The 15,013-nt window shown below is 34.3% G+C and overlaps 1 protein-coding gene across 5 annotated transcripts in view; it reads right to left on the bottom strand.

The window, feature by feature from the left end:
- Positions 1–15,013, bottom strand: part of LOC136039350 (double-stranded RNA-specific adenosine deaminase-like) — a 62,255-nt gene that overhangs the window by 25,234 nt on the left and 22,008 nt on the right. For 3 of the 5 annotated variants that reach the window (XM_065723005.1, XM_065723009.1, XM_065723008.1), the window contains exons 5-6: positions 13,101–13,241; positions 4,760–4,861 (exon numbers count right to left, since the gene is read on the bottom strand). In XM_065723005.1, the coding sequence (XP_065579077.1) occupies positions 4,760–4,861; positions 13,101–13,241 (243 nt within the window). The remainder of the gene's footprint in view (positions 1–4,759; positions 4,862–13,100; positions 13,242–15,013) is intronic. The other 2 variants (XM_065723006.1, XM_065723010.1) reach the window with 1 other exon arrangement.

Below are 15,013 nucleotides of genomic sequence, written 5' to 3'. Positions count from 1 at the left end.
CGAAAATTGTTTCTTAAGGAAGTATTGGGAAGTAACAATATGTTCACTTTTCAAAGATAAGTAACCAAATTTCCAATATTTCCTTTCCTTTTAAAACGTAAGAAAATTCTACGGTTACATAAAACATACCCATGTCCTTTATTTTGTTTCTGAGATATACTCTTGGATAGATTCCTTTATGAAGCTTACTGAGAGAATTGTTTCTCTTTCTTCTTTCCTAATTTTTCCTTACTTTGAAAATCAAATTGAGAAGTTAGTCCAGAGATGTTAGTTTGAACGAAATTGTAGACATGATCACCTTAGACGAACGACACGGCCAATCGATGAAAGCTAAAACCCTAAAACATCCATTCTGAGACAGTTCTACGAAAAATCCTGATTGCTCAAATTAGTGGCAGCTAAATCTAGTAAAATCTCATTGTGAATGGGCCTTCTTCTTGTATTATAATTCCTAGTCATGCGTAGAAAAGGATTGTCTTGACGAAAGACATGTTTTCAAATATATTTGCCATGGGATACCTTGTGTAAAAGATCCAGAACTGAAAAATTTCAATGGAATAATGTTTTGCTTTTTTTATCAACTAAATTCAAAACAAAAAAAGCCGGTTTTGTTGCTACTAGCTTGTTTCTAAGCAAAACCATGTGGTTTTATGTTTTCTTTTATTTTTACTAAAGCCAGCATTTCGAAATTAAAGTTTATAACTTGAAAAACCAGGAAAGGAAAAATTAATTTATCTAATTAAAGAAAAATGAAGTCACGTATGTTTAAACATTTCTTTGAACCTGAAGCATAACTAATTCATGCACGTGACTTAAAATTAATTCTGTTGATAGTAAATGGTATATAAAGGTTGAAATTTAGCATATTCGCACAGTTCAGTTTATAACAGCGATGAAGAAATATACCACTTTGTGTGTAACTGCTTGCATTTTTAGTCGGTTTTATATAGCATACATTTTCGTCTAATTCTTAGCCGTCTTGTAATATGTACACTTTTTTTTTTGTTTCCTTTAAGAAGCTTTTCTCTTCTTTTTTTTTGCTTGGGGCAACAACAGAGGTATTGTAGCAAACATGATTTTTTTTTTTCTGTGACTTAGAACTTTGCCTTTTTATGAGAGGGGGAGCAAGCAAATCAATGAATATTTCCTCTCAGTTTGCTCCTATTTATATTTTGACTTGTGTTTTAACATCACTCTTTTTTATGAGTAAATTGAATCGACTCTGGGGAAATCGAGAACCAGAAGACAAACCGGGAATATATTATTCGGGCTATTTATTTGTGCATGAGGGGGAGGGTAAAGTATAGTGAAGCTGCAGTTGAAATATGTTAACTACAATTATTCTGCATATAATGAAGTAAGAATTGTTATTTTTGATCTTTGTTTATTACCCAAAATAAGAGAAAATGGTATCATTTTTCAACGTTCCTAATAAGCGTACAATTAATTCACTAAATTGAAAATAAGATAAAAGAAAATTCTAATTCACATACTTACGCATATACTTCCTAACAGCGCTAAACTTAATTTATTAACTTCAGAATGATAGCCCAAATTATATATATTCATGAATTTTCATAATATAGCCTACAAATAAAATAGTGCCATTGCATTCTTTATTTTCTGCTATATCTGAAATTCATGGATATAATATAGTCTGGGCCACATAGTTAAGCATTAGGGGGGAGGGGTAAATTGATCAGCTCTTCGCAATTATGTACGAAGCTATTTTTGATTTATAAAAATTTTATTGTGTTTTCTTCTGGACGGGCAAGCCACTACATTGGGACTTTTTGTCACTTTTCTTACTGTAATTTTTTCTTTTTTACTTTTTAGGTAGCGTGTGTTGTCTCTCCATTACCAGGAGAAAAGACGGACGGTGTCAAAAGGATGTTTTACGCAAAGAAAAAATCTACCTTGAAGATGGAACAACATAGGCAGAACGCAATCCGGCGGGGTCAGACTTGTGCTGTTCCAAACATGGATGGTGCGGAGATTTTCCCCTCAATGTACATGCATTGGATGTGTTGATTACCTTACCAAGGATACCAAGGAGCAAGTTGAACCAACATTAACTTTAACATCTCAGACTAGTGCAGTTGAGGATTTACAGACTGGACCACCGTTGGAAATAGTTTCTAATGAAGAATCTTCAGAAGCAACATCTCAGACTAGTGCGAGAGATGAGAGAGAGAGAGAGAGAGAGAGAGAGAGAGAGAGAGAGAGAGAGAGAGAGAGAGAGAGAGAGAGAGAGAGAGAGAGAGAGAGAGAGAGAGAATAAGAGAGACAGAGAGAGAGGAAGAGTTTCATACTCATCCTAAGATATTTAGACCCCCCCCCCCTTCTGCGTCTTGGCCACGTTATTTTTCAGACCAGCGTCATCCTCTGGGACAAGTCCCACCCTCATAGCCTCGTATGAGGGTCTGATACAGCCAAGTTAAACCACCCCCAAACATAGGGTGCTCGTCGAACCTTTGCTGAGCATCGAGGCGGTGAGTGAGGAACACTACTGAGGAATGGAATAATGGAGATGGACATAAGTCATTAAGTTGCGTAGCCTGCAGCGAATTTCCGGAGGAGGATTAAGGAAAAGGGTACAGGGGACAAAACTCGGGTTTTTCGCGTCCAGCCACCGTTTAGAGCGGGGACCAGGCCTGTTGGCCGTGCCTTGAGCTCAATGTTTAGCTTGTTTTTTAACTGACACAGTTTTGTATATATTTACATTTCCTATTGCAAAGTTTTGTATATATTTAGACCAGTTCACTATTTTCACTGATTGCCACACATGCCCAGAAATGAAAGACGAAGGATGTTATGAAATTTTAAAATGAGAAATTGTTGAATGAGGGTTTCCCTGACGGTAAAAGATTGTATCAGTACAAAGAATAGAATACAAATCTTTCCATACGGTGGATTTCAACTTATTTTCCTCAATTTTAATATTTAGTTGGTCCAATTTCAGCCTTTAAATGACACTAGTAGTTTAAATTTCAGATCAATGAAGTCCTGTTCTATAAAATGAGCCAAAAAAAAAGATCGTTCTTTACTAATTCCACAGCGTTGACTATTACTCAAAAGTAGCACTATATTCAAAAAATATATTTAAATAAGTCTTCTATCGAATTTTCTACAGCAATACAATAAAATCACTCAGACAAAACTACAGCTTTATACATATTTTCATGAGAACAGAGAGGTCTGAGATGAAAAATCTTCAGTTCAGATTTAACATTAGTCAGTTATTCAGACAAATTTTAGCTTTAGGACATTTTTTACCCCCCTCACATTCCAACCTCTGAAAATGTACGCATGGGAATGTAATCTTCTATTTTATATTCAAAATCTATGGAAAATTAGAGAGGAACTACGACCTCCACAGCAAACGTTATTTAAAATTAATTTAAATATTTTTTTGATGGAAATCAGAAGTATTTAGGACCGAAGTATGCAGGACCGAAGCAACGCCAATATAGAAAATTTAAAGCATTTAAAAATCTATACTGTATCTATTAGAAATCTATAAATCTATACATATTTAGAGATCTATACCTATATACTTATATACCATCTTCTATTTTCTTCACAAGTGAATTGGCTTGGTATCTCTCGTGGAAGTTCATTATCTTCTACATGTTCACATTTAGTCAAAAGTGCTATTAAAAATATTCGTCTTGCTTATGGAAAGATATTACCCAACAAATGTTAATATAGTCGAAAGGATCTCTGCAGACTGTACCATAGTTTTGCATTTTGAACAGGTTGACCCAAACAACGCTAATATAGAATATTTTAAACATTGTAAGACCAGCATAATTTGTTCTCAGAGAAGCAGAACCAGTTAATATCAAAAGTAGTTCCGTAAATATAATTCATCCCAGACCATAAGAAATATACTAAAAATAAGAAATATTCCATCTAATTTTAGAATTCATGAAGAATTAAGAAAACTAATGAAAAAGGGATGGCTGTCGCATCTGTGAACGACTTTAGAAAAGATGGACAAAATATAGTAGTTCAAATTTCTGCAGGGTAGGGACAGATAATCATGGAAAATATTTACTAAATAAAGACAAAACTACACTTATATACTCAACCCAGCAATTGCAATATTAAAGAGCTGTTGCCAGTTTCAAAAACAGTTTTTCAACTGACTGTACTGGTTTTCCTGTTTAAAAATTTAAGAATTTGGAAATCTATCACTCAAAAAATACTTTTTCCCGGAATACTCTAAAGCTCCTAATATTTATCTTCGTTTAAAGGGTGATAAAAATAATCCAAACAATTATAGATATATTATTATTTTATCACCTGCTTCAAAAGTTATAAAAAAGATAATAAACTGTTGAGGTAATTCAATTTTGATGAAGAACAGATTATTTTTTTCTTCTAATCAATATGGTTTGGACCAGTGGAGCATGAAGCAGGTGCTTTAAATCATTTTTTTATCAAAGGCTATTAATGATAGCCATTTGGCAGCAACTACTATTTGACATCGAAAAAGCTTTTGATACATTTGATTATACAATTCTTTTTCATAAATTTGAAAATATTAGGATTGACGAATGGATCTTGATTTAATAGCATCATACTCCTAGCATGGAAGTTTTAAGGTTCAAATGGGTGAATTATTCCGCATTTTTTCCAACTGAAAATCTGGAATTTCCTTTTTTGGGACTTGAGCTATTTGCTAAAAAAAACTGTTTTTCCACAACAGAAATTCAAAATACCAAAAGACTCGAACGACTTTTTAGTAACTTACACTTATCGGCAACTCCCGTTAATTTTTCAGAAGCATCCTCAATTTTTTTTAGCATTTTTCCCGCTGCGTCCCTTTTTGCAGCTTTTTTTTGACCGGCAACACCTAGAAAAATATGTGTTAATCATAAATGATCATAAAATTGAAATCTGGTGAACGTCAACAAAACATTGTCGCTTGTTGTATGTCAAACATATTTGTTAAATATCCTTGTTTCTGTCTTTCACCAGAGAATGTCGATTTTCACCGTGCACTAATGGTGAATGTTGGGCATTTCTGAGATATATATTTTTTCTTTTCCGCAATTCAGTCACGATAGGTTTTTCGCCGCTCTTTCTGGGAGGAATGACTAAAAACGTAAAACCTACAGTACATTTTTGAAGAGAAAAGAAAATAATAGTAATAAAAAATGTCACATGGCACAAATTTCAGATACGACTTGATTACTGAATTGTCTACCATTATCTGAATGCAATATTAAAACGCCAAAACGTTTTGATCGTCTATAATCCAATGATGTGTTGCATTTAATTTTGGCGAAAACCACTTCAGGAAGTATTTTAGAGTACTTTTCTTGAGTACTGTCTACTTGTTTACCCGCAATAAATCCATCTAACTCTCCAAAAAAAACTTCGCTGCAGTATCTATTCTGTGTAAATCACGGTATAAGAAATTTTTTGTTAACAAAACGTTGCTGTTACCATCAAACTTTGCAGAAGACTGATACAAACTTTGCTTGAAACCGGCAAAGCTAACTAAATCCAACCAGAGATAAGGGTTTTTTCTTATTGGGTTTTGAGAATTGTTTTTTTTTCTATTTTGGACATTCGTAGAATTGGGTTTTAAGCATGGGGGTTTTTTCCTCTCTTTTGCACGTTCACCAGAACATACCTGCGACTGTCGACATACACCGGTGAGGGCCTAAATACACAAGAATGTAATGAAATATTTGATCTTTCACTGACGCATTCGGTGCTTGTTGACATTCACCGGTGATATATATATATATATATATATATATATATATATATATATATATATATATATATATATATATATATATATATATACATATATATATATATATATATATATATATATATATATATATATATATATATATATATATATATATATGTATATATATATTCGTTTTATAAGCTTAAATCTAAAATTTACAGTTTAATTTGGTGATGGTGAAAAGACTTTATAACCATTCTTATGCTACGTATAACCCCTTAAAGCTAATTTCCAACGCAGGTATTCCATTCGTCAAAGATGGGGCTTAAAAGAATGGTCCTCGTGCTCATTTTAAGCGCTATCTCCTTGTGAATCGTGCTTTTAGTTTCTACAACCTCCCTGAAATACTATAAAAGGCCATCTTCTCTGGAAATCCAATTTACTTCATTGAATATATTAATATCACCTGAATTACTAGAGACATGGAGGGCCATCATGAAATCAGAACTGTGTGTCAGACAATCAAAATCAGTCTGTTTCATTCCGGAATTCCAGCGACTTTTTCTATCGATAACTTATCCTTGTGTAATCTGGCAATATAAATCTGTCAAAAGCAATTAACAGAAGCATCTACCAACTAATTGGATAACTGGATGTTCGTGTATTAACATTTATGAATAGCATGTGAACTTTTCAATCAGAGGCAACGCTATAGCGTTGCCTATAGTGAAGGCCATACGGCTCCAATGTTTTACTTTTTTTCCCCATAGGCACTTCATATGGAAGGGCTCGTCTCATAAACTTCGGGATCATTCGATCGGAAATCAGAAGTTCTAGTGTCTAAGAGTAGAACATGATGGGATGGCAACTATCCCCCCACGCCCTTTTTCCAAAATCATCCGATAGACATTTTGAGACAGCCATATCGTTAAAAATCATATAAAAAGGATTATATAAAAACAATTCCGGTGTCAATACAACTCACCAAGACCCGTGGGTAGGCGACTTAAATTATGCCCTGGGGGCATATATGGTTCTTATGGAAGGGACACTCATATAAACTTCAGAAAGGGCTCATTTGACTGGAAATTGAGAGTTCTAATTCACTTTTTAAGGGTCAAAAGAGATCCGAAGGAAACTAATCCCCCCCACGCGCCATTTTTTTAAATAGTTCAAAATTAGATAACGAAAACTCCGGTTTCGATACAACCCCCGGGGCCCAGGGGGCAGGGGCTGTAAGTTATGTCCTGGGGGCATATATGGTTCTTACGAAAGGGACGCTCGTATAAACTTCAGAGATGGCTCATTTGATTGGAAACTGAAAGTTCTAGTTCACTTTTCAAAAGTCAAGAGATCGAAAGGCAACTAGTCTCCACCACGCCCCTTTTCCCAGACCGATCCGATAATAATTTTGAGATAGCCATTTTGTTAATTATAGTTCAAAGGTCAGAAAAGAAAAACTCTGGTGTCGACGCAACACCCCAGGGCCCGGGGGCAGGCGTTGCAAGTTATACTCAGGAGGTATATATGGTCCTCATGGAAGGTGTGCTCTTATAAACTTCGGAGAGGGTTCATTTGATTTGAAATTGAAAGTTCTAGTTCATAGCCCCCCTTCATAGCCGTTTTTCCAAAATCAATCCAATACAAATTTTGAGATTGCCATTTTTAAAATAGATCAAACATCAGTTAACAAAAGCACCGGGGTCCCCAGAGCTCCGTGGCAAGTGTTTTAAGTTATTTTCCGAACGCATATAAGGTTTTTATATAAGAGATGGCTGTATAAACTTCGAAGGTAGCTCATTTGATTGCAAATTTAAAGTTCTAGTTCACTTTTTAAGAGTCAAAAGATATCCGAGCGCAAATGTTCCCCCCCCCCCAACCCCTTTTTACCCAAATCCGTCCAATACAAATTTTGAGATAGCCATTTTTTGGAAAATAGTTCAAACATCAGATAGCAAAAACTACAGGGTCGACACAAACCCCCAGAGCCCAGGAGCAAATGTTTTAAGTTATTCCTCGGAGGCGTATAAGGTTTTTGTGTAAGGAGTGGTCGTATAAACTTCTAAGGTGGCTCATTTCATTGGAAATTGTAAGTTCTAGCTACCTTTTTATGAGTCAAAAGTTGACGGAGGGCATCTAGCCGCACCCCCATGATACAAATACCCTCTTATACCCAAATGCATCAAATAAAAATTTTGAGAAAGCAAGTTTGTTTGAAATAGTCCAACGATAAGATAACAAAGACTTCGGTGTCAACATGCCCGTCCTCAGAGCCAGGGGAAGGGTTGTAACTTATTTTACGGGGGGCATATAATGTTTTTATGGAAGATGTGGTCGCATAAACTTTGTGAGCGACTCAAATGATTATAAACTGAAAGTTCTATTTCAGCTTTTCAGAGTCAGAAGTGATCCGATGGCGACTAGCCCCCTCCCTCTCAACCTTTTTTTTTCTAAATACGTCCAGTCGATTTTTTTTACAACCATTTTGTTCATAATAGACCAAAGATAATATAACAGGAACTCCAGAGATAAAAACAGCCCCCCCCCCCAGAATCTGGGAGGAAGCGCTGTGAAATGTGTCCTGGGGGCATATAAGGTTTTTTATGGAAGGAATGGTCGTATAAACTTCGAAGGGTCTTATTCGATTGTAAATCAAAATTTATAGCGCCCTTTTTCAGAGCCAAAAGTGATCGGAGGGCAACTAGCCCTGCCCTCAATGGCCTTTTTCCCCAAATGCATCCAATCAAAATTTTGAGATAACTACTTTGTTCGAGATAGTTTAAAGATCAAATAACAAAAACTCTGGGGTCAGAACATCCCCCGCATAGCCCGGGGGCAAGACTTGTAAGATATGTCCCGAGGGCATATAAGGTTTTATGTAAAGGATGGTCGAACAAGCTTTAGAGATGGCTAGTTTGATTGGAAATTATAAATTTTAGTTACCTTTTTAAGAGTCATCAAATTTATCGGAGAGTACCTATCCCATCCCCCGCGCCTTTTTTCCCGAATATATCCGATAAAAATTCTGAGATAGCCATTTTGTTCAAAATAGCAAAAAATTTTAATTACTATAAGTTAGGAGTTGAAAAATCCTCCATAGCACCCAGGACAAGAATTGTAACTTATGCAAGTTTTATATGAATAGCGACGAAGTCCTGGTTGAACTTCGCTGAAGTAAGGATGCTAGGACTAATTAAAAAAAATACATTTTAGTTTTATAGATTTTATCCTGTTGTAAGTTGTTTCTTCTTATATATTTTGTATTGCTGAGGACAGTCCTTGGACATGGGGCCGAAATTTTCATTTTAATTTGTTTTCCACTGTCTTGAGAAATTACCGATTGTTCGTCTTGTTTTTGGTATTTGTATGTAAGGTTTAAGTTCTTAAGAATCGAAAGTGATAAAAAAAATAACAAGCCCCTCCCCCCTTGTGCCTTTTTTCTCCAAATGTATCTTTTCAAATTTTTAAATGGCCATAGTGTTCAAAATAGTCCAAAATTCAAATTACAATATCTTAGGGGGTTGAGAAATCTTCCCTAGCCCCCAGGGCGAGGATTGTGACTTATGCAAGTTGCCCATTATTAGAATACAAGGTTCTGAGGAGGGGGTGGTTATATTAACTTTGGAGGGGGCTCATTCAGTTGGAAGTTGAAACTTCTAGCTTTTTCTAAGTCAAACTTATCAATGGCCAACTAACCCATGCCCTCCTTTCTCAAAGGGCATCCGATCAAAATTTAGAGATAGCCATTTTGTTCAAAATAGTTCAAAGGCCAAATAATTATACTTCTGAGGTTGAACCCCCCCCCAGCCCCGAGAAATGGCTCTGAGTTACGGAATTTAATTGTTGTTACTTTGATACTTTGTTTGCTTTGATCCTTGGATTTACTGATTTACGTGGTAACTTCGATTTGCGGTACAAGGGCTCTAAGTTGTCCAAATTGCTTATTGGTACTCTGATACTTTGTTTACTTTGATACCTTGTTAACTTTGATCCTTTCTTTACTTTTATACTTTGATATTGTTATTTTGGTACTAGTTTTGATATTTTTATGAAAATTTGATGTAGAAAAAAAATCTTATTTTTTAATAAGGAGTTTAAGAACAAACTTGAAACTTTTTACAATCAAAAAACGAACAAAAATTAATCAAACGACTATCCGAAAGTTTTTTTTTAACAATTCTTTCCGAAAGAATTTCGGTTATGTACTTCTAATGAATGGTGTCGTCACTACAAACAATGGTGCGGCTACTACCGTTTCCTAAACGGTAAAAGTAACATTCTCTTAATTCTTACTCCAATTTTTTACTTAATTCTTAATCCAATTTTCTTACTTAGAAGTATCATTCTCTGACTTCAATGGCTAAAAAGTTCTACAAAATTAGTTTACCTTTTTTTTATATAACAATTGGGAGAACAGAATTCAAATACAAGTGTGGATTGGATTAAGGATTGGTTGTTAGACCGCTATCGTTTTCAGGGAGTACTTCAACTGAATGGTGTCTTCAGTTGATTATGTACTGAAGTAGTTGAGGGAGTACTTCAACTGAATGGTGTCTTCAGTTGATTATGTACTGAAGTAGTTGATTATGTACTTCAACTGAATGGTGTCTTCACTAAAAACAAGAGTATGGTTACTGCCCGTTTCTCTAACGGTAAAATTATAAGGCCTACTGCGTATTTGGCGCTTTAGTAAAAGGAATTATATAATTATTATAAAAAATACTTCCTTTTGTTTTTATCGTAACATTAAAAATAAATTGAAAATTGCAGAGAAACCAGCAAGATTTACCAATAAACCCCCTAGGTCCCGCAGCTTTCACTATTCCCAAAGTTTTGAAGATTTCTCTGAAAATATTGCAAAAACGGAGCGGCAAAACACTTAGGCCTAGAGGCGTCAAAGCTTTGAATCCGGCCTGGGTGAAACAAAATCTTGAGCTTGTGAGCTTTCAGCAGTTAATATTAATATATATCCAATGACAGTTCAAATAATTAGTTATTACCAAAACTGCCGATTCATTTTGGAATAAAAATAAATATTTGAAATAGGGAATTTTGAAAAACTTAAAACTTTGGCAATCAAAAACAAACAGAAATTAATTTAAAAAAGCATTTGAGAAAAAGAAGTTTTCTAAATAAAAGTAAAGGTCATATTAAACTTAAGATGAGAAGAAATAGAAACCTAAAATAACCCAAACTCAAAACAACCCGAAATTACTATTAAAGAATAAATGCCCAAAAACGAACAGATATTAAACAAACAATCATAGCAAAAAACATACAACAGGTACTAATATAGATGAACAAATAAATCTAAAAAAGAATAAACCTTAAGTTGCACATGCAAATCAAGCTTAAAACGAGCAAAAACATTTTGCTATTGAGGAATAAATGAAACGCAAACCGAACAGAAACTAAATAAACAATCATTGCAAACAAACAAACAATAGTTACTAATATAAATAAGTAAGTATATGTTAATGCGAGTGAATACAAATCCAGCTTGAGGTGAACAAAAATATCTACAAAGAAGAGTTTGAGTTTTGCCTCCTTCTTTCCCTGTAGAAGTCTAAAATCTGTTGAAAATATATTTAGATTCTATTATTGAAAATATTACTGAAATTCTATTATTGAAAATGAAAAATTACAGTGAAAATAGATTTCACTGGCGCTTTACTGAAAACAAATTATATTACAAATATTTTCTTTTGCAATTATTGCACCATAGAAAAAACAAAAAAATTACAATAAAATTAAATTTTGAACTGGTGAAGTTTCAGAAATTAACATCATTATATATCAAATATTTAGTTTAATTTTATTAGTTCTTTCCAAGAAAGTTCAAGACAAGTATGACTTCACTACAAACAAGAGTTTAGATACTGCCCTCTTCACTAACCGTAAAAGTCTACTAAGTCATTACAGCTTCACTGAAAACGAACTCTGCTACAAATATTTTCTTTTCCAGTTATTGCAGAATAAAAAATAAAAATAAAATTATAGTGAGATAAAATTTTGAATTATGAATAGCATTATAGGCAACTATTCCCACACCCCTTCTCCCTAAAGCCAACCTATCAAAATTTTTAGATAGCCATTTTATTCACGATGGCTGAAAGGTCCACTAACTTTGCCTTTGGGGATGACATGACCACCAGAGTCCCTGGGAAAAGGGCTGCAGGTTCCGCAATTTACTCATAGTTCACACGCAATATTTGTTATTAGGATACACGGACATTTTGGGGGGAGGGGTGGTGTATTTTTGCGGGGGGATTTTCCATGGGGAGAATTTTCCGTAAAAAAGAGTTTCCGAAAGGATTTTCAGGGGGAAATTTCACACGGGAGAGGGCTGGAAAGGAAATTTCCTGTCACGATATGAAAAACGGTCAGAAATTCAACAATCTTTCAGCTGAAAGTAAGGAGTAACATTAAAACTTAAAACAAACAGAAAATATTCCGTACATGAGTGGGACTACCCCTTCCTCAACTTTCCTCAACTCTTTACACCAAAATTATAATTTTGTCATGATCGACTGCTTTAAGAACGACTGCTCGAAGACAGGGCCCATTGGACTTGGATGAAGTATTTTTAAATAACTTTTAGAATTTAGCGTAAATAGTGAAGGCTGCTGAGGAGGCAGTGCACCTCATATACAGAATAATTTTTGTTCCTTTCAACTTCCTTACTTTTAGTTGAAAAAAAAAATGTTTTTTTACTTAAATTCTACTAAGATTACAAACTCAAAATGCCTCGAAAAAAACAGACTGTTAAAGTGTTCCATAAAAGAGAGGAGCCCCTCCCCCTCCCGACAAAAGCAATAAATTATCCTGAATTCCCAAGCATTTCTTATTCAAATTATCAAATATTGCTTTTGCTATACCTCCGCCCCGAAGAAAAAGGCTTATCCTTTCCCCCTCCCTGAATGTTTTATTATGACCCCCTCCCCTGTCTGTGCTGGTAATCCTTGTACTATACACATTATACTAAAAGGAATAACGACGTATAACTGTTTTGTTTTTCCTTTCACCTGCTCAAGTAAAAGCCTCTTGTCCTTTCCTCGCTATTCCTGCAGCCTATTCTAGAGATAACTCACGTATGGGATTATTGAGAAAAACGTTCCGAATTGAATTCAAATATCATTTAATATTTGTGCTTTAATCTTGACGCTTTTTGACATACTCATATATCATTAAAGACATACTTGACATACTTATATATCATTATATTACTATATATCATTACTTATTTATTATATATCATTAATAACAATGATAATGCTTTGATATTACAAAGGAGCATACTAGGTTCGGTTATACATGCAATGAAAAAAAATACGGAGCATGATTTAGAAAATATATTAATTGACGTTTTGATACTAGAACTCACCAACAGTATCAAATTCATCTCCAATCTTACACTGAATTACAAATGTCCTCTGGTGTGGTGGTCCTCCTTGACTCACTAAATTGTAAATTGGTGTAGGCAAACCTTTTAGCGTTACTTTCCTTTCAAGGTCGGCTATGTAATCTAAAAAAAAAACTGAAACATTAACAATAGTAAAAGTAATGCATCAAAAAAGGAAAAAGAAATCCAGTATCTAGATTTTCCAAAAGCTAAACCAAGTGCTAATTGAATTACCTCCCTAAGTCCGAAAAACTTTAAAATTGCACTTTTAGTTCCGCAAAACACTGCTTACTGAGTAGCCTCCCTAAGTCCGAAAAACTTTAAAATTGCACTTTTAGTTCCGCTTATAAAAAAAAAAAAAAATCAATAGAATCAGATTTGATAACTGAACAGGCAAAGGCTTAGGTCCGGCAAGCAGGCTAGGAAAGTGCTTTGAGTCTACCCTCCCTTCACGCTACCCAAAACATCATGACTTCTGCAGTTGTCCTATTAGATCTTAATATTCTATATAATTCATATTTTGTTTGTTCTGAATCAAAGTTTTGTCCCCTGAAATTTCCCCTAGCCTCTACCTCTCCTTCGGAGGAATGGAGCTAAATTTACATAATTTTTTTCATTATTAATTTAGTGTTACGCTTCTTAGTACTGTTCAATTCAATTCAATTCAACTTATTAATATAATACGCATAACAAATAAAATACACTAGGTCACCACGGAGAGACAGAGACGTCCACGGAGGAGAGAACTTGCATTAAGTTCACATTAATTTTTAATTAATGTACATTAATTTTATCAAATTTACATTAAATTCATCATTATTAATTTAGCGCTACATTTTTAGTACTCCCTAAAGTATTCTTGCTCCACCAAACAGTTCGAGGTAACGAGCTGTAATAAGGAGCGAGCCGGCTCAATAGTAACCGAAAATCTAAAAAAACGAAATTGTGATACCAATATATACATCAAAGGAATCAGATTTTTACGCTGATTTTAAATATATAAGTTTCATCAAATCTAGTCTTACCCATCAAAAGTTATGAGCCTGAGAAAATTTACTTTATTTTCGAAAGAAGGGGAAAACACCCCCTAAAAGTCATAGAATCTAGACTATCAAATTCAGCGTATCAAAGAACCCCACCGTAGAAGTTCCAAGCTCCTATCTGCAAAAATGTAGAATTTTGTATTTTTTGCCAGAAGAAAGATCACGGATGCGTGTTTATTTGTTTTTTTTTCAGGGGTGATCGTAAAGTTGTTCAACAACTTATAATCAGCATAAATAATATACTTTGTTATTGCATATAATGAAGTCCGAATTATGCTTTTGGAGTTTTGGTTTCAGTTGGCAAGAGTAACTCTTCACTTGTAGTTTGTTAATACAAACTTTTTGATCTAAGGTTCTCCTAAATATGAGGGATGTTACCAGTCCCTCCCTTAACCCTGTCTTTGACATTCCACGTTTAATATTTGTACAGCAGTACTTCGGATGTATTATCCCTGAAAAACGTACTTCTTCAGATATTTTCAAAATGAAGTATAAGACCATCTCTTCCATGGTTTTCAATATGTTATTCAACCAAGTTTTTCCAGAGGGATTTCCCTATACACACCGGCAAGGGGAGGGGCACGGGACTATAAGAGAGTATTGGGCAACAAGAAGAGAGCATAAAATATATACGAATAGAAAAAGAAGAAACATTCCAGTTTGAGTTTTAGTATTAAAAATAAAAAAAGCTCCAGGTAGCAATTCCCTACCTGGGAAATTTCCTCACACCAGCTAAAAAAAAAAAAAAAAAAAAAAAAAAAAAAAAAAAAAAAAAAAAAAAAAAAAAAAAAAAAAAATTAAAAGAAAGGTATGGACTTACATCAAACCAAAGACGAGCAGAAATAGATTCTA

The sequence above is a fragment of the Artemia franciscana genome, chromosome 19 (genome assembly GCF_032884065.1).
Source record: "Artemia franciscana chromosome 19, ASM3288406v1, whole genome shotgun sequence".
Taxonomy (NCBI): Eukaryota; Metazoa; Arthropoda; class Branchiopoda; order Anostraca; family Artemiidae; genus Artemia; species Artemia franciscana.
The sequence above is the reverse complement of the archived record's forward strand: the minus strand, read 5'-3'. Positions and strand labels throughout refer to the sequence as shown.